This window comes from Schistocerca piceifrons, chromosome 4 (assembly GCF_021461385.2).
Source record: "Schistocerca piceifrons isolate TAMUIC-IGC-003096 chromosome 4, iqSchPice1.1, whole genome shotgun sequence".
Lineage (NCBI taxonomy): Eukaryota > Metazoa > Arthropoda > Insecta > Orthoptera > Acrididae > Schistocerca > Schistocerca piceifrons.
The window spans coordinates 545,872,563-545,897,271 of NC_060141.1; the positions used below are offsets into that span (position 1 = coordinate 545,872,563).

Consider the following 24,709-nt stretch of genomic DNA (forward strand, 5'->3'; position numbering starts at 1 on the left):
CTGAAGCCATATAAATCACTACTGTAGACTGGTTTATTCCACATAATAAATTTTCGTTTATAAACCTAGGCAGACTTTCGTAAATCCCGTCCTCCTCGTACTGCATCAACAGCTTCAATATCGTTGTCAAAACTTCAAAACTGTTGTGCAGTGATTCCACTGATACCAACACAATCTCGTGGATATTGATAAACTCAAGGCTAATCATAAGTATTTAATCAGCTGGACCGAAACATCCGAAGTCATTCACGCTAACATGGCGCTGGCGACAGCTGTACAGATTGCGTTGCTGGTAAGTGAAGTTTATATCTTGTTACGCTGCAACTCTTTGTTAACATCTAAGGCAAATAGAAAGTTACACCAATGTGAGAGAAGGACTAGATTTATCCTTTATTTAGAGAACCATCATGACAAACATCTAACTTGTGGCAGGGGGAAGTATCCTATGGTTCGCATGCTGCATAATTACTACACAGGGCTGTCACAACCAGTCTGAAAAGCTTGTAAGTATGTTGCAGGGTAGGTTGAGCTAAAAAAATAATTTTTAAGAGAAAAATTCTATACGCTACGCTGATTCGAGTTATATAGCATTGACGTTCGCCGATCAAGTTGTTGTATATGCGAATTCAAACACTTGGACGCGCTAGAATGCTGTAAAGCACAGATATCACTGGGTGTGATTTTTTCGGAAATGAGAAACTGAAGCTAGATGAGCAAAAGCTACGTTTGTACGGTCTGAGAAAAGCATACGAAGAACACTTTTCGCGATGCCATCTCTGGCAGGCTGCTAGAATTTGCACCCACGACAACCTGACTCGCTGACTTCAATGCCACATAACTCGACAACGGTGCAATGTATCGAGTTTTTTCCTCCAGTATTATTTCTGAGCACAACCTCCCCTGCAACACCCTTACACACTTTTTAGACTTTTTCTATTCATAATGAGATAATACGTTTCATAGGGAGGCACTACCTTAACGCAATCCCACTCATGTGAATATACTGCATCATTTATTTTTAGACACCTTTTAGCAGGCAATCTGTTGGAATAAATGCACAAATACAATCGGAGCAAGAAGTCAAGGTACGTTACAAAAGATGGTAGTTTACTTAAAATGAATTATTGAAAACAGCGACATGAGCATTTTTTCAAACAAGAGTGCTACACAAAATCTTATTTCAGAGTTCTATTCCACAGATCAAATGTTATCGTTTGATAATCATAACAACAATAGCCCATTCAATGTTTATTTTTGTAATATTATAGTAACTTTCGCTTCTTTGTGTGTCTAACAGTACCATTCTCACCTCGACCCAGTTGAATCAATATCTTACAAACTTTTTTCACATAAACATTCAAGTGGTCCACTTACATTGGCCTTCACCTTGATTTAAGAAAACGATAACTAACACAAGTTATCTAGTAATTGTGAATTACAGACGGCCATGTATGCCATATTTGTAATATGTGTAGCTGTCAGTGTGTTTGCATGACATATTTTATGTTGGCAACATATACTGGATCCTTTTTATGAAGTAATTTTACTGCAGCAGTTATTTGTTATTAATATTTTATCACCTCGATGCGTATTGGCAGCAAGCTGCCATCATCAAGTGCATTTACATTTACTTTTACATTGGAATTAATATGAAGTGAAGTGGGGTGAGTTTTCTTTGGTGTGTGTGCCAGTGAGTTTATGTATCGAAAAAGCGCCTCAGCAGGAAAATAAATATGTTAGTGTACATTATGTGATAAGCATGACTATTCATTTTGTTATCGCATTTACTTAAATTTTTTTTGGTAATTTCGCTGTCTGGGACACAGAGCACAGTAACAAATACATCACAACGTAACACTTCTACAATCATTTGTTTACTTCAATCCAAAGTGTCTTAAAATCTAAGATAGTTTAGTTTCTGCTGCTAAAACAGTCGTGTACAGTGAAGAGAATTTTGTATCAAGATGTATTTATGTCATGGCACAAATTGAGTAGCTGCTGAAAATAACATTTTCAATGAAAGAGGCCTTCAGCACTGGAGAAGTTTTTAAGGAAATTAATACTATTACTTTCAAGTTGATCACTTAGCAACATGTCTCCATGTACTGTGCCATGAGTGAATATTTACAATTCTTAATTTAAGTCCTTTTGGTGCCCATTGCCCATTTTATTAACGTACGAAGTTCACGTGCAATATCATGAAATTGGCGGCCTTTTCTTTATGTCTGTGACTGACGCTGATTTATTATAGTTGTTAGTGTGATAGGCATTTACATGTTCGTTGTATCTTTTTTGGAATTCTCTCCCAGTGTGACTTACGTAGAGGGCTTTGCAGATACTACATACTGTTTTATGAATGGCTGATTCTAAGTTTTTATCTGCATGTATGTTAATGCTGTGTCTCAGTGTGCGTTGCAGTTCATTAAGATCCATATGACATGGATAAGTTTAATGTTGGGTCCATTGAAATTCTAATAGAATCTCAGGGCAATAAACACATAGAGTATCCAGAGTTCTTTATTTGACTCGTTGGTGATACCAACTAAATCAACATGAAAACCCGAAGAGAAGCACTTGAAGATACGACAACGATCAGAAAGAATTAAAAGATAAGTATTATACCCACAAAAACCGTAGATTTGTCGCTCTTCAATTTTATGTTCCGCTTTGGGATTACGAGCATTAATTATATCTGACTCTCACTTGTTTTCAAAGTGTCAGATATTTTTTATTTCAATTGTAAAGTAATATGAGGCAATAGAATTTCTTTTATTTTTTTTCATTTTACACGTCTAATTCTTTAAGACCAAAGTGAGGAGCAAATCTCCAAAGACATGCAACGTATCAGCATGAAATTGCAACATAAAAGTAATTACAGATAAAATAAAATGTTTATGAAACAAAAAAAAACAAGCCAAAAGTTTATGCAAAGGCATTCACCAATATAACGCAGGAATCAGGTTAATTTTTTAAGGAACTCCTCAACAGAATAGAAGGAGTGACCCATGAGGAAACTCTTGAGCTTCTATTTGAAAGCACATGGATAGCTGCTAAGATTTTTGAATTCTTGTGGTAGCTTATTGAAAGCGGATGCAGCAGTATACTCGAAACCTTTCTGCATAAGATTCAAGGAAGTGCGTTCCAATTGCAGATTGGATTTCTGCCCAGTGTTAACTGAGTGAAAGCTGCTAATTCCTGGGAATAAGCTGGTACTGTTAACAAGAAACGAAAATATAAAAATATATTTACTGAGTGGCTAATGTCAGAATAATCAGACTACTGAACAGAGGCTGACAAGAGGTTCACGAACTGACACCACTTATTGCCCGAACTGCCCGTTTCTGAGGCAAAAATATCTATTGAGAATGGGAAGAGTTGCCCCAAAATATAATACCATACATCATAAGCGAATGAAAATAAGCAAAGTAGAATACTTTCCGTGTCGAACTATCACTTTCTTCAGATACCGATCAAATAGTAAAAATGGAAACATTAAGTCCTTGAACATGATTCTGAATGTGGGCTTTCCACTACGGTTCACTGTCTATCTGAACATAAAGAAATATGAACTGTTCAGTTTCACTAATCATAAGCCCATTGTGTGAAATTAAAACATCGGGTTTTGTTGAATTTTGTGTTAGAAAATGTAAAAACGGAGCCTTGCTGTGATGTAGCGCTAATTTATTTTCCCCCAAACCATGAACTTTTGAACTGCACTATTTGAAACAGTGCCAATGTTGCACACGACATCCTTTACTACTAAGCTAGTGTCACCAGCAAACAGAAATCCTCTGTAATACTAGAGGGCATATCATTTACATAAATAAGGAACAGGAGAGGTCCCAGCATTGATCCCTGGGCCACCCCTCATTTGACCATGCCCCACTAAGACCCAATATCATAACCATTCTCAACACTATGAATAACGACCTTTTTCTGCCTGTTGTTAAAGTAGGATGTGAAGCAATTGTGAGTTATTCCACGTATTCCGTAATGGTCGAACTTTTGGAGCAATATTTTGTGATCAACACAATCAAACGCCTTAGTTAAATAAAAAAAAGATGACTAGCGATCGAAACCTTTAGTTTAATTTATCCAGTACCTCACAGAGAAAAGAGAATAAAGCAATTTCAGTTGTTAAACCACTTCTAAAACCGAAATGTAGATATGATAGCAAATTATGTGAAATAAAATGATCAATTATCCTTACATACACAGCGTTTTCAATACCTTTAGCAAACACTGATGGCATAGCAATAGGTCTAAAATTGTCTTCGTTATCCCTTTGTCCCTTTTTATAAAGCGGCTTTACTAATGAGTAGTTTAATCGTTCAGGATACTGACCGTTCTTAAAGGAAAAATTACAAGTGTGGCTAAGTACAGGGCTAACGTTCGCAGTGCGGCACTTCAATATTCTGCTAGGCACTCCATCGTATCCATGAGAGTCCTTAGTCTTCAGTGATTCAATTATTGAGTCGATCTCCCCCTTGCCAGTATCACAGAGGAGTATTTCAGACACCAGTCTCGGAAAGGCATTTTCTAAGAGAGTTATAAGATTCCCTGGAGAAATAAAGTTTTTGTTTAATTCACCAGCAATTCTCAGAAAGTGATTGTTAAATACTGTACATATGTCTGACTTATCAGTAACAGAAATATTTTCACTACGAACTAACTTTATATCGTCGACCTTGTGCTGCTGACCAGAGACTTCCTTAATGACTGACCATATGGCTTTAATTTTATCCTGTGAATTAGCTATTCTATTTGCGTATCGCGTATTCTTCGCCTTCATAAAAATTTTTTAAGAACCTTACAGAACTGTTTGTAATGGGCTACTGAAGCTCGACTGAGACTACTTCTAACATTTTGATACAATTCCCACTTTGTTCGACATGATACCCTTATCCCACTAATCAGCTACCCAGGCTGCCTTTTACTGCTAGTACCCTGTTTATAACGTTCTAATGGAAAGCAACTTTCAAATGGGATGATAAATGTGTTGAAGAAAGCATTGTATTTGTCATCTATGTTATTGACACTATAAATATCCTGCCACTCTTGTTGCTTAACGAGGTTTAAAAAACTCACTATTACCGTTGGATTGGCTTTCCTACATAGTTTGTAATTATATATAACGGTTGTTTGAGTAGAAAAATCTTTTAGTATTAAAATCTGTGCATCGTGGTCTGAAAGGCGTTTTCCCTTTTATTAAAAGAATGGCCATCTAGTAACGAAGAATGAATAAAAATATTGTCTGTGGCTGTGCTGCTGTTCACCTGCATGCTGGTTGGAAAAAACACGTTCTGCATCAGATCATATCAATTTAGAAGATCTTTTAACATCCTTTTTCTTGCACAATCACATACAAAATTAATATTGAAGTCACCACGTATAATTACTTTCTGGTACTTCCTATAAAGTGAACCAAGGAACCTCTGTAGCGTGAGGAGAAATGCTCTTAAGTCTGAGTTAGGAGACCTATAAACAACAACAATTAGAAGTTTAGTTTTACTAAATTCAACTGCCCTTGCACAACATTCAAATACCTGTTCAGTGCAATGCCGAGATACGTCTACGGACTCAAATGGAATACTGTTTTTTACGTACATAGCGAATCCGCCACTGCGCAAAGAACTCCCTGAAAAACAGCCAGCTAATCTGTAGCCTGGTAAAGGAAGCCTCTGAATTGTCAAATTACGAGTATTTAGGTGGTGCTCTGATATACCAATAATGTCAGAGTCAATATCTACAAGCAATTCACTAACTTTATCTTTAATACCGCTTATATTTTGATGAAATATACTAATTCCTTCACTACTTGTATATCTAGTCTCCTCTTAAGGTGAGTCCTTTGTTAGAGGGACTTCCTTTAAGAAGGGATACCTCTCAGCTGTCTTCAATCCAAAAAAGGTGCAGCTCTAACACCAACTACCACATGACCATCAGCGCCTTCTCCAGCCCATGTTAACACATGTAACAGCAGCATTAAGATGAGGCCGATCATGACGCTGAAGCAGCTGCACGAACTGCACAGTAGTGCTACCTGTTTGAGTAGCTATCTTTACCAGGCCACCACCTACATCACACTCTTCGTCCCGGTCAAGACTATCTAAGCTCCACCCACAATTACTACCTGATCATCTTTCGTAAAATTACTATTTAACTCCCCTATGTTGTCAGTTACCTGACCCAACGCTGCACTAGGCTTCACAATGCTTGTGACCTGGTACTCACTATTCAACACTTCCTGAAACTGCTGGCCCACACCTCTGCCATGCGACTACCTAGCAGCAGAACCTTCTTTTGTCTATTAGAATTTGCAACTGACTTAGGCTTCCTAACTGCTGAGGACTACTGCATGTTTCCTACAACTACAGATACAAAAGGCTCCTCTCCATTAAACTCTGACAGTTGCTCAAATCTATTGGTTACACGCAAAGTACAACTGTCTAAATATCTCCTTCTCCTAGCTGCCTTTTTAACAATTGGCAGTTGAGTATGTAATTAGCGTGTGTACAATCCAGTTAAATGTGTCTTAAAGCATACCCAGTATGCAAGCTGTGCAATATTTTTGTTCCAATGACCGGCAATATAAAGTTTCCGGAATCGCACTTTGAGTATCATTTCGATGACAGAACTGTGAGACACACTGGAACTGCTGTGGATTGTTGTGAAACACTGTGTAGAGCTCATACGTTTCCCAGTTGCAGCTGCTGAGTGCCGTCCACACCAGTCCGGCAGTCACCACGCCAGAGGTGTCTCCGTGGGCAATCACCACGCCGGAGCTGTCCACCGTCACCCCGTGGGCAATCTGCACGGCACCTAATGAGACCATCTGCACCAGCGACTGCTCGCAGGTAAGTTTGCTGTTTCCGACGGGTTTTAGGTGGCCAAGGCTCGTGCAAAGTAAATTGGCCAATGAGCAGAGATACTGGGCTGCTGTGTAAGTTCGTAGCGTTTTTCCGTAAGATTAATAAACACAAAGGGTACACATAACCGAAACCTTAGCCATCAGTAATGGCTTTTCCTTCACTAATTACAAGTCTACCAACCCTGGGATAGCTTTTCGAGTCCGCGACTGTAGAAATCACATGGTTTTGAGACGAGAAACTCGTTGAGCCGTGTTCGGAGGGCATTTTCATCCAGAAAGGATATTCTTTGGAGATTGCTCGATAGAGAACGGAGAAGATGAAAATCTGAGGGCGCAAGGCCAGGTGAATAACCAGCCAAAGTCCTGTATAGTGTTTTTTGTCAGTCTGTCAGAATGCGGGCGGATGTTGTGGAGAAGCATCACTTCATGCAGTCTTCCTGGTCGTTGTTCTTGGTTTGCGTCTGCAAGGACGTCTCAGTTATTGACATTAAATGTCAGCAGTGATGATTATACGTCAGGGCACCAAGTCGTAATATCGTAATACTCCATGCCATCGCTGTTCCACCAGACGTATAACATTACCTTTTGTGGATGCTCACGTCTTTGTACAGGGAGTTGCTGCTTTGTTTGGGATTAACCATTCCTTTCTTTTTCTATTGTTAGCATAAAGACACCATTTCTCTTCAATAGTAGCGACACGGGACAGCAATGGTCGGTGTTGTTCAAGAGCCAATTGATGCCGAACAAACAGAGATGCACTTATTGGCACCTGTTGATTTTTGTGATTTTGGGTTAGAGCATGCGGTACCCGTACACCTGATTTTTGAACCTTCTCCAGAGCAAGCAAATGTCGCACCGTGGTGGAATGATCACATCTCCCAGTTCTCGAGTGCTTTTAAACCATAATAAAACCCAAAAGGTTTTCATGAAAGTGGAGAGTCATTAATGTCAAAACGGTCCTCCTTAAAAGCACAAAACATTTTTTGCCGTGCTTTGTTAAATGGCATTGTTCCCATACACGGTGCAAATGTTTCTGGCTGCCTCCATTGCTTTCACCCCTATATGAACTCAAATGGAAAAATAAGTCAGAAATGTTTCGATTTCTCCACTTGACATTCCATTTTCTAGCGTTCACAGCTACACTCATAATCTACAAATGAGAAAATGGCAGTACGTAAACTCAAATAGCAACAGTGAATTACAAACAAAAAAAATTAAAGTCGGTAAATAAACCTATAGCAGCTGGAATAGCAACATGGAAAACGAAAACGCTACTTGTGCTCTAACCTAATACATTCTCGACCAGAGCGCAGTGAGAGCCTATTCCTCTGTGTCAAAGAGGCGGCCACGCCAGTTGCCTGTCGCCTGCTGCACCGTGTGTTTCACGCGTTAGGAATGGCCACAGCAATTATCTGTTTTGAAATTCTACACTCCTGGAAATTGAAATAAGAACACCGTGAATTCATTGTCCCAGGAAGGGGAAACTTTATTGACACATTCCTGGGGTCAGATACATCACATGATCACACTGACAGAACCACAGGCACATAGACACAGGCAACAGAGCATGCACAATGTCGGCACTAGTACAGTGTATATCCACCTTTCGCAGCAATGCAGGCTGCTATTCTCCCATGGAGACGATCATAGAGATGCTGGATGTAGTCCTGTGGAACGGCTTGCCATGCCATTTCCACCTGGCGCCTCAGTTGGACCAGCGTTCGTGCTGGACGTGCAGACCGCGTGAGACGACGCTTCATCCAGTCCCAAACATGCTCAATGGGGGACAGATCCGGAGATCTTGCTGGCCAGGGTAGTTGACTTACACCTTCTAGAGCACGTTGGGTGGCACGGGATACATGCGGACGTGCATTGTCCTGTTGGAACAGCAAGTTCCCTTGCCGGTCTAGGAATGGTAGAACGATGGGTTCGATGACGGTTTGGATGTACCGTGCACTATTCAGTGTCCCCTCGACGATCACCAGTGGTGTACGGCCAGTGTAGGAGATCGCTCCCCACACCATGATGCTGGGTGTTGGCCCTGTGTGCCTCGGTCGTATGCAGTCCTGATTGTGGCGCTCACCTGCACGGTGCCAAACACGCATACGACCATCATTGGCACCAAGGCAGAAGCGACTCTCATCGCTGAAGACGACACGTCTCCATTCGTCCCTCCATTCACGCCTGTCACGACACCACTGGAGGCGGGCTGCACGATGTTGGGGCGTGAGCGGAAGACGGCCTAACGGTGTGCGGGACCGTAGCCCAGCTTCATGGAGACGGTTGCGAATGGTCCTCGCCGATACCCCAGGAGCAACAGTGTCCCTAATTTGCTGGGAAGTGGCGGTGCGGTCCCCTACGGCACTGCGTAGGATCCTACGGTCTTGGCGTGCATCCGTGCGTCGCTGCGGTCCGGTCCCAGGTCGACGGGCACGTGCACCTTCCGCCGACCACTGGCGACAACATCGATGTACTGTGGAGACCTCACGCCCCACGTGTTGAGCAATTCGGCGGTACGTCCACCCGGCCTCCCGCATGCCCACTATACGCCCTCGCTCAAAGTCCGTCAACTGCACATACGGTTCACGTCCACGCTGTCGCGGCATGCTACCAGTGTTAAAGACTGCGGTGGAGCTCCGTATGCCACGGCAAACTGGCTGACACTGACGGCGGCGGTGCACAAATGCTGCGCAGCTAGCGCCATTCGACGGCCAACACCGCGGTTCCTGGTGTGTCCGCTGTGCCGTGCGTGTGATTATTGCTTGTACAGCCCTCTCGCAGTGTCCGGAGCAAGTATGGTGGGTCTGACACACCGGTGTCAATGTGTTCTTTTTTCCATTTTCAGGAGTGTATATTTTTCAGATCATTAGTAGACATATATACACTGTTTATACGATTTTTAAGAGACTCGATAGCTGTAGATTATAAGTTCTGCGAGACAAACATTTTTGCGAAGCATTCAGCTGTGGAGCTCTACGTCCCTATGGAACGATGGCTGTTAGCAAAGGGATCCCACCACTACATCTGCATACATACGTACTTCGAAAGCCACCGCACGGTGCATGGTGGAGGATACCACGTACCATTAACAGTAGTATCCTTTCCCGGTCCACTGGAAATATAGCGAGGGAAAGATGACTGTGTATAAGCGTCTGTACGGTCCCTAATTCGGCTCATCTTACCTTCGTTGTCTTTACGTGAAATGTACAATGGTGGTTGTAGAAGCGTTCTGCAATCGGCCTAAAATGCCGATTCTCTTAATTCCCGCAGTAGTGTCTCGTCAAAAGAACGTCGCTTTCCCTGAAGGGATTCCCATGTAAGTTCATGAAACATCTCCGTAAAAATTGCATGCTAACCGAACCTACCGGTAACAAATCTATCAGCTTGCCTCTGAAGTGCTTCGATGTCTTCCTTTAATCCGAAGTGGTGGGGATCACAAACACTCGAGCAGTACTCGAGAATGGGTAGCTGTAGGGTTTCGTATGCTGTCTCCTTTGCAGATGAGCTACACTTTTCCAAAATTCTCCCAATAACCCGAAGTCGACATTCACCTTCCCTACTACCAAGCTGATGTGCTCGTTCCATTTCATATAACATTGCAACGTTACGCCCAGATATTTAATCGATGTGACTGTGCAAATCGGCACACTAACAATGCTGCATTCGAATGTTACAGCTTCTTTCTCTAATCATCCGCAGTGACTTACGTTTTTCTACAGTTAGGCCCAGCTACAATTCAGCACATCAATTGGAAATTCTGTCGAAGTATCCTGTATGCTTCTACAGTTACTCAGCAATGACACCTTCCCATAGCCACAGCTTCGTCAGCGAACAGCAGTAAATTGCTACTCATCCCTACTGACAGATCATTTTCGTATACAGAGAGTAAGAGTGGTCCTATCACATTTACCTGGGGCGCTTCTAACAATACCCTTGCTTCTGATCGACGCTCGTCGTCGATGTCTGCGTTCTGGGTTCTACTGCTTAAGAAGTCTTCGAGCTACTCACATATCTGGGAACCTAATCCGAATGCTCGGACGTTCGTCAACAGTGTGAAGTGGGGCACCGTGTCAAATGCTTTTCGGAAATCAAAGAACATGGAATCTGGTTTCAGTCCTTCATCCATGTAAGGAAAGGACAAGCTGCGTTTTGCATGAGCGATGCTTTCTAAGTCTGTGCTGGTTCGTCGGCCGAAGTGGCCGAGCGGTTCTAAGCGCTACAGTATGGAACCGCGCGACCGCAAAGTTCGTAGATTCGAATCCTGCCTCGGGCATGGATGCGTGTGATGTCCTTAGGTTAGTTAGGTTTACGTAGTTCTAAGTTCTAGGGGACTGATGACCACAGCAGTTAAGTCCCATAGTGCTCAGAGCCATTTGAACCATTTTTTGTGCTTATTCGTAGACAGAAGCTTTTCCGTCTCGCGAAGTTTTATTATATTCGAACTCAGAATGTATCCAGGAATGCATGAGGACGACGATGTTAAGAATATTTTGGCCCGTTCTTTTACCCTTCTGATGTACAGTAGTCACCTGTGCTTTTCTCCAGTCGCTTGGGACTTTGCACTAGTCGTTGTCTGCCCCCTTCTCATGACTGGGAGCCGAAGGACATGCATCAAGTATGATTGAGCAGTTAACTGCGGTAACAGTTATGCTATTTTTTCTACTACAGCCTTGAAAGAAAAGAGTGCTTCAAAAATAGAATAGATATGTGAAACAGGGAACTGATATATAACGATTATTGAATAATAATTTCATATTATGAGTTTATTGTCAAGATACATACTTACATTGCATAACGACATCACTAACAGCACCAAAAGAAAATGACAAAAGAATGTGGCCATAAGCACTGGCCTAGCATACCATGTATGTCACTAAGTGTTGAAATGCCCACAGTCTACACTCATATGCGTTTGCAGTTGTTCGCGCCAGGAGCTTTGGGCGAACTGAAGCGGTACCTTACATATCATTGCACATGCACATAGCACATGCTACGTTTTAAATCCGTTTCGGCGTCGAAACGTGTACATAGACTTCAGCCTTGAGCTTACCCTAGAGAAAAAAGTCTAGTGGTGTCGTTTCTGGCGAACCTGTGGGAACTTGTAACATCTTCACATCCCACCCAACATCCAGGAAAGACGTGAGAGAGCGCTTTCCAAGCCACAAGCAAGTAGTGCGCCGGTCACCGATCGTGCTGGTACTACATACATCTACGTATTTCAAGTGGTACTTCCTCTACGAGAACCGTCTGTACTTTGTAAGAAATTGTATGTTTCTCTTACCCCTTAAGTTTTCCTCGATGAAGTATGGTCAATCTCGTAGTCTCCAATAATTGCACATCAAATGTTCACGCTCCACTGCCTCTAATGTTCAAGCTTGAACATCAAAACAAAGCGGAAGAAGTCCACGTGTCCTCTGCAGTCCCGCTGGTTAATCTGCTAGTGACGTTACACATGGTGCGGATGCAAACTGTCTGAGCGGGAAATGCGAACAACACTGGCCTGACTTATTCCGCAAGCACTCGCACTTCCTCTTGGGATTACATAGGGATTGTCGTCAACTGTTGACTCAACAACTACTTCGTTCGCTCGTTTCAGGCTTGTTCCTTACTCTTTAAATAGTATTCCAGTGCTCTTAATATAAGAATATTTTACACGTTCGCTGAAGAGTGATTCTTGCTGAAAAAATTATATCGCGATACCTTTAAGCGTAAAACTCAACTGTTCTCTTAGCGTTGCTTCTCTGTTCTACATGAAGAAGTGGCACACCTAACTTCGCTTTGCTTCTGAAAGACGTTTACGAGGTGTTTGAGAAAAGTAATGAGACTGTCAACACTGCAAGGGATCTGGAAACGCTATATTGTTCTGCTTGTTTAACCAGTGAGTTCATCCCTTCCAGATGCTCAGTCCGACTTTCAGCTCCGTAGAGCCATCATGTGATTTTTGATGGCGCCATCAGTGAAGTTGTGTTTTGTTGTGTGTCAAAAAAACGGAACAGCGAAATTTAGAACAACGTTATGCAATCACGTTTTGTATTAAAGTTGGGGAATCCGCGAGTGTGACCTTTGAAAAGTTGAATAAGGCCTACAGGAACATTCCTCATCAAGAGCACAAGTTTTTCGCTTGCACAAATCATTTTTGGTAGACCGAGAACATGTTGAAGATGAATCTCGCTCATGGAGACCTTCAACTTCAAATAACGCCGGAAACATCGAACGTATGTGTGCTCTTGTGAGATCAGACCGACGTTTAACAATATGGGTGATGTGAGACCTGTTCAGCTTAAAAATTTTCACTGTCCATCAAATTTTGAACGAATGTTTGCACATACGAAAGGTGTTTGCCAAAATGATGCCGAAAAACCACAAAACGGAGGGCAATTGAAGAAATGTGTGCCCTGATCTTCTTGAGAGGATTGCCAATGACCACGAATGGTTCAGCGTGTTATCATAAGTGATGAATCTTGTAGTTTTTAGTACGACCATGAGACAAAACGGCAAAGTGAGGAATAGCACACTGAGACATCTCTTCGACCGAAAAAAGCTCGAATGAGAAAATCAAAGATCAAAACACTGCTGATATTTTTTTTTTGGACAGTTGGCGAAAAGAGCATAAGAGTTTGTTCCTCCAGGACAAACCGTCAACCAAGTGTTTTACAAAGATAACCTTGAAAGGCTCAGGAAAAGAGTGAATCGAGTAAGATGGGACACTGCAGACAAGTGTATGTTGCATGATGACAACGCCCCATGTGACACAGATACTCACACTACGGAACTTTTCACCTCAAAAGCCATTTCCGTTTTTCCACAGTCGCCACCCTACCCCCTTCTCCCAATTCACCTGATCTGAGTCCTTGTTACTTTTTTTCCTTCCCCGAAATTCCGAAACTGAAAGATGTGTTAGAAACGCCGTCGTGTCAGGAATCAAACGAATGTGACCAATATGTTGATATGATAAAGTCCGTACCAGTTGTTGACGCCTTTCAGCGCTGCTACCAAGACTGGGAACAACGACTCCGCCGGGTCGAAGGGAACTACACCATGTGATCAAAAGTATCCGGACACCCCCAGAAACATTCGTTTGTCATACTAGGTGCATTATGCTACCAGATAGTGCCAGATACTCCATATCAGCGACCTCAATAGTCATTAGACATCGTGAGAGAGCAGGAATGGGGCCCTCCGTGGAACTCACGGACTTCGAACGTGGTCAGGTGATTGGGTGTCACTTGTGTCATACGTCTGTATAAGAGATTTACCACTCCTAAACACCCCTAGGTCTACTGTTTCCCATGTGATAGTGAAATGGTAACGTTAAGGGACACGCACAGCACAAAAGCGTACAGGGCGACCTCGTCTGTTGACTGACAGAGACCGCCAACAGTTGAAGAGGGGTTGTAATGTGTAATAAACAGACATCTATCCAGACGATCACACAGGAATTCCAAATTGTTTCAGGATCCACTGCAAGTACTATGACAACTAGGCGGGAGGTGAGAAACCTTGGATATCATGGTCGAGCGGCTGCTCATAAGCCACACATCACTGCGGTAAATGCCAAACGACGCCTCGCTTGGTGTAAGGAGCGTAAACAATGGACGATTGAACAGTGGAAAAACGTGGTGTGGAGTGATGAATCACTGTACACAATGTGACGATCCGATGGGAGGGTGTGGGTACGGCAAATGCCCGGTGAACGTCATCTGCCAGCGTGTGTAGTGCCAACAGTAAAATTCGGAGACGGTGTTATGGTGAGGCCGTGTTTTTCATGGATGTGGCTTACACCCCTTGTTGTTTTGCGTGGCACTATCACAGCACAGGCCTACATAAATGTTTTATGCACCTTCTCGCTTCCCACTGTTGAAGAGCAATTCGGGGATGTCGATTGCATCTTTCAACACGATCGAGCACCTGTTTATAATACACGGCCTGTGGCGGAGTGGTTACACGACAATAATATCCCTGTAATGGACTGGCCTGCTCAGAGTCCTGACCTGAATCCTACAGAACACCTTTGGGGTGTTTTGGAACGCCGACTTCGTACCAGGCCTCACCGACCGACATTGATACCTCTCCTAAGTGCAGAACTCCGTGAAGAATGGGCTGCCATTCCCCAAGAAACCTTCCAGCACCTGATTGAACGAATGCCTGCGAGAGTGGAGGCTGTCACCACGGCTAAGGATCGGCCAACATCATATTGAATTCGAGCATTACCGATGGAGGGCGCCACAAACTTGTGAGGCATTTCCAGCCAGGTGTCCGGATACTTTTGATCACATAGTGTACTTAGAAGAGGACAATATTGGTGTTTGGAAAAAATAAAAACTTTCGGAGACAAAAATAAGTCTCATTACTTTTCTCAGACACATCGTATAGTTTCAGACTAACCAGCACTCGACAAACGTGAGCGATGCAGGCAAAATGAAAGCTACATTTCCTCTGCGCCCCTTTTGTACAAGCATCGCGGCTGTGCAATACTCTGTTTCCACCTTATCCCTTGTGGCCCATTTCCATAATTGGAGATGAAATCACGAACTTCTGCCTAAGACAGATATTGGCTAAATGTTTAAATGTGATAAATCTAAATTTATAAATATTATAATTTTCACAGAATTGCTAACTGGATTTTGAAGACTGTAAAACCATTGAATTAATCTCTTTCACAACTACGATACTAATAATAGAAATTAGTTTCTTTTAAAAAAACGAATTTGCCACCGATATCTGTACATTTAATGTAACTTCGGTTGGTGAGACCTTTCGCAGAATTCACTTGGATGGAAACAGAATCACGAATTCCTAAACGCTTACGGAAAAATTTGATGTGAAAGACAGCTAAATCCCGACCCGTCAGACCCAATGTCTGTAGGTACCGTAAGGAAGAGCACCATTACAGAAGAAGAGAGATTAATTGGGGAGAGACAGTATTCTGACTTTGATTGCTGTGCTCCTGCTTCTCGCCTTTTCTGTCACTCCACGCATCGTGAATTCGGTCAGAGGTTCAAAACTTTTGGAATCCAGCCTACGATTTTTGTGGATGTTTGGAAGTGAATATCTAAGTTTACTTAAATACTGCTCTCTGTAGTCCGTAAGTGTATGTTATACTTTTTTATCCCTGAGACTCTGATGAAAAATTCCCAATTATACAGCCAAAGAATGTTTGGTCTAAGGGGGCTGCAGATCACAGGGCAAAAGAACCAAAACACTGCGTACGAAATTTAAAATGATGATTTGTGATGTCACACAGTAATTTAAAAATAAAATTGAAGAAATCCTAAAAAGGCTTTTTCTCGAGCTCCATTTCACCACTCTTCTATTAAGATCGTTACGTTAAGAAGAAGACAGAAATCTCTAACGAACTTGCTAACAAGGTTTAGTTCCATAATTCGTAGGGGGTATGCGCTCCACCAGATACGAAATACCCCTGCCATTTTCATTTATTTTTTAAAAAGAGTGTTTTATAACGTAGGTGATTGTAATAAGTATTTCTATCAAACTAAGAATTATCAGTTGTTATTTTTTTGGATTTATTACACTTTCTTACTGCACATTACTCTGTTTTTGCAGGTAATGGTTTGTATAGGCGATCCTTCAACTGCGTACCTGCCTACGGTGGTGGAAACATGCGACTCCAGTACGAGGTGCAGCTCAGAGCAGGCCGCTTGCGTTGCACAAGAGGACTCAGACTGTGCGGCGTAACCGCCTTGCTGGAAATAATAACTGTCGAAAAAATAAATAAATCAAAATTTTCACGAATATTAATCTTGAAGGAGGTAGCGAATAAAAGTTCTTGAAGTCGAACGGGTGTAATTCAGATTGTTTGAAAAAATGTTGGTGCGAATTTAACTTCCTTTCGTTGTTCAGCTGCAGTTGATTCTTCCTGTACGTTTCTTAACTGATGACAAGCCAGAGAACACCAAGCATCTCTAATAATGTGAAAAGTCAAAAAGAGACTCAGGTGTACGCAAATTTAGAACTCTGAATGTTGTTTATTTCTTGACTTGATGGTACATCACACATTGCAGCTCAAAATTTGCAATATATTGGCCCCCTCCCACAATTTCTAGCAGGTCTTATACACGTTTGTTAACAATCAGAGCACTGCTACTTGTAGTAACTTCGATAATTACAATCACAGAAGTTGATCTAAATTGCAGAAAATGTTATCATTCGGTGATTACAATTGAAAGATATGGAGTAGGATACAAGGTCAAATACATATCTGTCGTTTTCGTGGAAAAATAAGTGAAACAATTCAGATAAAAAAATGCTAATTATTTTTGTTATATTAACTAAAACTACTACAGGAACCTGGTCTCAGACTCCTACAGTCGTCAGCAGAGAACCAGGTGGGTCGCGGTGGTGAGGACCTAGTTACGCTTGAGAGCGCCAAGAAATCATTGAAATAACACATTTATTAGGCAGTTATACAATATTGTGGCTACGCCACAGTCGGGCTGGAAGAGCAGCGCCTCGTCAGCAGATGAATGCCAGTGTGCACACGACTTGGAGTATCGCCAGCACAACAAGCTTCGGGTGCCGGCTGCTACATCATGGGGCGGCTGTCGACGCAAGAACTGTGGCGGCCTCCAGCTCCACGTAGTGATCTCCAAAGTGCACTCGTTGATGTCGTAGATTCACACTCAGGAGGCAGGCCCCAGGTTCCTCTGAAGTACTCTCTGGCTCGCAGGGAGTGGCTCACAGCTCCTGTTTAGCAGACAGGATCCGGCAGCATCGGTGTCTGCCACAGGAGTGGCAAGAGCAATAGCAGTGCAACTCTTCTCGAAGTCTCGAAGGTGGGGGATGGACAGTGTCCAGGTCACGCAGGTCAAACTTCCAGCAGGCCTGTAGGGTGATGGCATTATCTGCAACCCACCAGTGTTGTCTCGGAAGTTGCCAGTGCAGCATCCTTCCACCGAGACTCGTTGTTACATAGACGATCGAAGGCAGCTAGGAGTGCTTAAGCTTCGACCTCCATAGCCTTCCCTCACGCTGGATAGCTGACACAAGGGCTAAGACTATGCAGCAGGAAGTTGGCCCACTCAGCAATCAGACATTTATTAAGAAAGGTGGGCATTTATGTTGGTGTTTTCTGTCCACTCCACAGCGGTGGGATGGCTACGACATCATGTGTCCAGGTTTACCATCACTGCCAGCTCTCCTAGTGAATTCACACTTTCGCAACTTCACCTTTCAGAGGCTCTTTCCTGATGCCTTGACACCTGAATACTTATTGCTGCGTTGTACCTAGCAATCTTTACGAAAACTTACTTTGTCACTAGTAAGATGGTATCTCTCGGCTTCCACGATGTCATTATGGTTTGGCTGCACACTTGGGCACTTGGCCGTCCCCTTGCGCTGCGATGCCTTCTGTGTCCGCCGCAGCTCGCTCAGCATTTCCCCCTAACTAGCAGTCTACAGGTCACTGACACAGGCGGTTCGGCTTCCAGGCTCTGCCAAGGTAGAACTTGATGATTGCAGTAATTACGAATTAATTGTGCAATCAGCACTCAGTAATCAGACATTTATTAAGTATTCCTACCGTGTTCTCTTCTTCAAACATGCCAACAGTGTAGATAGGATTACAATATACAATTCAGTAGCCTAAATAAATACTTTGTTTAGCTACACCCTCAATTTAGTTTTGTGTTGTGAATTACAGTAATCGAAAAAATTAAATGTTGTTATATTAAAAATAGTGTAACAAGTTGACAGTATGACATATAGAGTTGTTACAGGTTTTTATATTTCATAAAACAGTATGTACTTGCTGCTTTTTTTGTTATTCAGTTGTTTGTAAGCGAACAGTGCTAACTGCAACTAAACAAATCGACGGTACATGTCTCTACCAATGGACAGACGTACTATTAACTAATACTATGGCATGAAGTTGTTGAAAATCATGTTGCGGAACTCAAAAGATGAAATTACATAATGGGTCCTATCTAATGACGTGGCAGATGATCGAACGATACAAATTAGCTTCGAAACCATATGAAAAAATGACTATTACTTTTCAATATACTCCCGAAAGCATTGTACACTCACAGGTAGGTCAAAAGTTTTGCAGGCAATCCACAAAACAGCTAACAAAGTATAATAACTTATACAGTCACACTTATGACAGTAATTACAACACAAACAATACATCCTTTAGAATCGATCAGTCATGTGAAACAGTAATACTATGTATAGGACGTAGCTCTTTCAACTTCTGTTATATAATAAAGCACCAGTCTTCTTCATTAATGTAACTCATTTTCGATTGTGTTGGATCAAGGCAGACAAATCTAACATATCTCTTAAATTTCATTTCGAGACAGGCAAGCACAACTCATATCTCAATCTTTCACATCAAAATAACATTTAGTGAAAGAATTATAGATCCCCCTATACAAGATTTTATTGCCAGTTATCAGTATATCATTTCTCAAATCACAGCCTATCAACCATCAGTCTCTTCCCACTGCTAAAAGATACAATAAACTGTCAATATTTTTTCAGTGTAGAACGTCTACATTCAAATACACCTTTTCTTTCCACACAAAGCATATCAGCATAAGTTCTCTTCCTTTCTGTGACAGAGCTTTCCAAGTAAAATAGCATTGTGTTCTTCACATGATACAATTTACATTTCTGAGTATATATAACATACGGCTTTATAATCCGTATAAAGTTTAACTTCATGACCAAGTAAATAACTCCTGAATGTTGCTCATAGCTCCTTTTCTGTGATGATGTAATAGTTCTCACCTTTCCGTAAAGTTCCTCAGGCGAATGCAGCTGAATGATGTTCTGTAATACAATTTACTACTTTTTCCTGAAACAAGTGAACACCCAAGCCTGAATTGCTGCTATCAGTCATTAAACAGAATGGAAAAGAAAGATCTGATCAGTGTAGAATTTCACTCTTACTAAGTTTTTCCTTTTTCTCATCAAAGGCAATTTGACTCTCCTCACTCCATTCCCATATATCATTATTTTCCAGGAGATGGTTTAAGCAAAAAAAAGGTGCACTTAAAGCTTGACATACCGTGTATAGAAACCCACAAAACCAAAGAACGATTTTAGAACTCTCTTAGGCATAGTCTTAGGAAATTCTACATTGACGTTGATTTTCCCATTGTCAGTCATAATTCCCTCCTCTGTTATTCTGTGGCCAAGAGAATTAAGTTGTATAACATTAAATTTGCCTTTCTCTAACTTCAAAGTTATACCTCCTAGTCTCAATTTCTCCTTCGTTTCTCTTAACTACGCATATGATCCTTCCAGTTCTTCTCCCCCCCCCCCCCCCCACCCCCACACACACACAAAAATCTAACCATGTAATAAATTCAGCTACAGAAACGTTGAACCCAAATGGAACCACACAATACTGAAAACACTAACCATTTTGTGAAAGTGCAGTATACTTTCTAGAGTCATATTCTAATTCTACGTGATCAAAACCGGAAGTATCGTTAAGACTAGTCATGTATTTTACATTCTCAGCTTTATTCATTAACTCATCTTTGTTTTCTGGGTGATCAGTCTCTGTCTCCAAGTATTTATTCAAATATCTAGAGTGCAGAGCTAGCCTAATCTCACCATCTTGTTTAGAAACTACCACCAACAGGTTATTATATTGACTACAACGCCTTTCCGTTGTTCTCCATTTTTATGTTTTCTGCAACTTCCTTTCAACTGCTTTTCTCCGATAGCTAAGTACACCATAAAGCTTAATGAAAATGAGTCATGAGGTTTCAACTTTAGTTTACATTTATAATTCTTCACTCAACCTGGTCATTCATCAAGCATGTAGGTATATTGTCATAAAACTTTTTATAGTTCCTCTTTCTCCTCTGTATTCAAATTTTCTTCCCCTATCTTTTTTGATACAAGTTCACTATAAAAATCATTAATCATTTCCCCATCACAAAATATTCCTCATAGTATCTTCTCTCACCAAATTCCTCTGCCTCCTGATCTGATTGCTATTACTATTATTTATTATGACATTATCTACCTCCCCAGAAATTCCGCTCTTAGGATTTGTAAATGATAATTTCACTTCATTCCTATTAAAACCAACTTTAGCTTTGACAATCCAGATTATTCCCAGTATTAAACTTTCATTCAACTCCTTAATCACTAAACACCCCTGCCCAAAAGAAACATCATTTATCTGGAAAAAACAATAAACTTGTCTGGTAATTGTTTTACTACTTTCACAGTGGCAACTTTAGTTTTGACTCCAGTTAGAGGAGCAAAGTTCTCCCCATATTTCACTCTGCCTCTAAGCTCTTTTGATATTCCACAAATAGGACTTCCAGGGTCGACCAGGCAGTTACCCCTCCAATCATCAGGTTGTAGACAAGTACACTGAAGAGCCAAAGAAACTGGTACAGGCATGCGGATTCAAATACAGAGATATGTAAACAGGCAGAATACGGCGCTGCAGTCGGCAACACCTATATAAGACAACAAGTGTCTGGCGCGTTTGTTAGATCGGTTACTGCTGCTACAATGACAGGTTATCAAGATTTGAGTTAACGTGGTGTTACAGTCGGCGCACGAGTGATGGGATACAATATCTCCGAGGCAGCGACGAATTGGGGATTTTCCGGTTCGACCATTTCACGAGTGTACCGTAAATATCAGAAATACGGTAAAACATGCTATCTCCGACATCGCTGCGGTCGGAAAAAGATCGTGCAAGAAAGGGTCCAACGACGACTGAAGAGAATCGTTCAGCGTGGCGGAAGTGCAACCCTTCCGCAAATTGCTGCAGATTTCAATGCTGGGCCATCAGCAAGTGTCAGCTTACGAACTATTCAAAGAAACATCATCTATGTGGGCTTTCGGAGCCGAAGGCTCACTCGTGTACCCTTGATGACTGCAAGATACAAAGCTTCACGCCTCACCTGGGCTTGTCAGTACCAACATTGGACTGTTGATGACTGGAAACATGTTGCCTGGTCGGACGAGTCTCGTTTCAAATTGTATTGAGCAGACGGACGTGTGCCGGTATGGAGACAACCTCATGAATCCATGGACCCTGCATTTCAGCAGGGGTCTCTTCAAGCTGGTGTAGGCTTTGTAAAGACATGGGACGTGTGCATTTGGAGTGAAATAGGACGCCTGACACGTCTAGATACGACTCTGACAGGTGACACGTACGTAAGCATCCTGTCTAATCACGTGCATCCATTCCTGTTCATTGTACATTGCAACGGTCTTGGGCAATTCCAGCAGGACAGTGCGACATTCCACGCGCCCAGAATTGCTATAGAGTGGCTAGAGGAACACTCTTCCGAACTTAAACAATTCCGATGGCCACCAAACTTCCCAGACATGAACATTATTGAGAATATCAGTGATACACTGCAACCTGCTTCGCCCTCTCGTACTCTTACGGATTTATGGATAGCCTTTCAGCATTCGTGGTGTCAGTTCCCTCCAGCACTACTTCAGACATTATTCGAGTCCATGGCACGTCGTGTTGGGGCGCTTCTGCATGATCGCGGGGTCCCTACACGATATTAGGCAGGTGTACCAGTTTCTTTGACTCTTCAGTGTATATGGACTCCCCTGTACATCATAGTTATCAATGTCTTTATCTTCATACAACAAATCCTCTTCTGTCTCTCTGAAACGCATATCTTATTCCTTATCTACAGACTCTCCACTTTTCACAGGCTGTAAGCTTTCCAAAACTATAAGTAATCTGCTGGCTCTTCATTAGCCTCAAAACTCATCCACATATCCTGAAAAAATTTCTTGCAAAAATCAGTACCGTTGCAAATATTATCAAAATATCAGAAGAAACCATCAAAATCGTATCACTAATCACCTCACTTTGCTTACCAACATCAGAATAAGTGGACACTATTTCACTGATATTAACTGGTAGAAGCGGATCATTAAGTACTTCCCTATTCTTCACTAAACCATCTCAAGACTAACAATTGTACTCTTATCATCATCTTTCAACGTTCTTTCTTCTTTGATCGTGACATAAATCTTCCCATCAAATTCTTTATAAAACACAGTTTCATCATCACTTTTCAACATCAGAACATAACCAACGGCATCATTACCTAAATCCTCATCAATAACATCACTATTCAGAGCACAAGCATCATCAACACCACATTATCATCATAGCTACTGCCTATCATATCTTCTGCCCTCTCAAGTAGATGATTCTCAGCCTCAACACATTCACCCTCAACACAAATATGTTCACCATTCTCTCTATGTCTCTATATCATTCATTAACTTCACGAAACCAAACTTATTACAATTATCATGTCTAGGAGCTTCAGTCAGAACTCTGTTATTGCTACAAGATTCATCAAGTAAGTCCATGAAGACGTCGTTATCAAGATCAGTGTCATCCCTCTACTTCTTATTCTCTTCCTCATTCATTTCCCTTAATATATCTTCCCAAAATTTCCTGCTAAACTTCGTCTTATTTACTTGGAGTCAACTACTGTAATCTCTACCGTGTAACTCCTCTGAAGATTACATCTTACTCTCCTAACATTATGAGCCTGATTTTGGGATCTGTTTTTTCTCACCCCAAACCGACAAGCTCCCCATGCGAAGTTTAATTTTCTGATTGATTCCATCTGTTTACAAAATTCGTCTCATCAAACCTTTTGTCGTTACCCTCCCATTGATCTACTTCTTTACTCATGACACCCTTCATCAGTCCCACGCCTAACATTCATATTATTATTTCTAATGTCAGCATCCCTGCAATTGTCATTCCCTTGGTTGTCCCTCCCATTCCTATTATCATGAGAATTGTTCCTGTTATCGTTTATTCTGTCTCTGTCTCCATGATGATCATTGAGCCACCTCCCCCCCTCCCCCCTACCCAATTGTGATAAAATCCATGTTCCTTTTGCCTATCCCTCTGTCCCTCATTTAGTTCCCATAACATATCTATTTAAGCAAAATATCTTAAAAAATTGTTCAACATAGTCATCCGGTACGTATATTAACCCACACTATACGTTATATAGCAGTTGCCTCTTTGATGCATTTATTTGTACTATTTCACCTAATAGTGTGTCTAAGTGTACAAGTTTTTTAAGTTACTGTTCACGAATACCTTTCATGCAAATGCTAACTTCCTCGAAACATGGACAATTCAAGAATTCTGATTTGTTCCTAGCTTATTTAGTTTAGGACCAAAATTTGTTCACAAATCATTTTTAAAATTCTGTGAAAGTCATATATGTATGTATACTTTAGTTAGCTCATAACGGTGCCTCCCCATCTAAAAATTTCCTCAAGAATTTAATTTTTAAGTTGTCCAACAAAATAGTCTCTAGAGGGTCAAATAAAGTCCACAGGGTGAAGCTTGTTTTCCCTGGGAAAATTCTTTATGTTTATACTATTCCATGTACTACCATTGTTGCAACAAAAATTTCTGGTTCTAACATTTTTATTGATATCATCTACACTCCTGGAAATGGAAAAAAGAACACTTTGACACCGGTGTGTCAGACCCACCATACTTGCTCCGGACACTGCGAGAGGGCTGTACAAGCAATGATCACACGCACGGCACAGCGGACACACCAGGAACCGCGGTGTTGGCCGTCGAATGGCGCTAGCTGCGCAGCATTTGTGCACCGCCGCCGTCAGTGTCAGCCAGTTTGCCGTGGCATACGGAGCTCCACCGCAGTCTTTAACACTGGTAGCATGCCGCGACAGCGTGGACGTGAACCGTATGTGCAGTTGACGGACTTTGAGCGAGGGCGTATAGTGGGCATGCGGGAGGCCGGGTGGACGTACCGCCGAATTGCTCAACACGTGGGGCGTGAGGTCTCCACAGTACATCGATGT

The 24,709-nt window shown here is 41.8% G+C and overlaps 1 protein-coding gene across 1 annotated transcript in view; it reads left to right on the top strand.

Moving 5' to 3' along the window:
• Positions 1–256: 256 nt before the first annotated feature.
• Positions 257–24,709, top strand: part of LOC124795990 — a 91,550-nt gene continuing 67,097 nt past the window's right edge. The window contains exons 1-2 of the mRNA XM_047260071.1: positions 257–292; positions 6,705–6,857. Of these exons, the coding sequence (XP_047116027.1) occupies positions 257–292; positions 6,705–6,857 (189 nt within the window). The remainder of the gene's footprint in view (positions 293–6,704; positions 6,858–24,709) is intronic.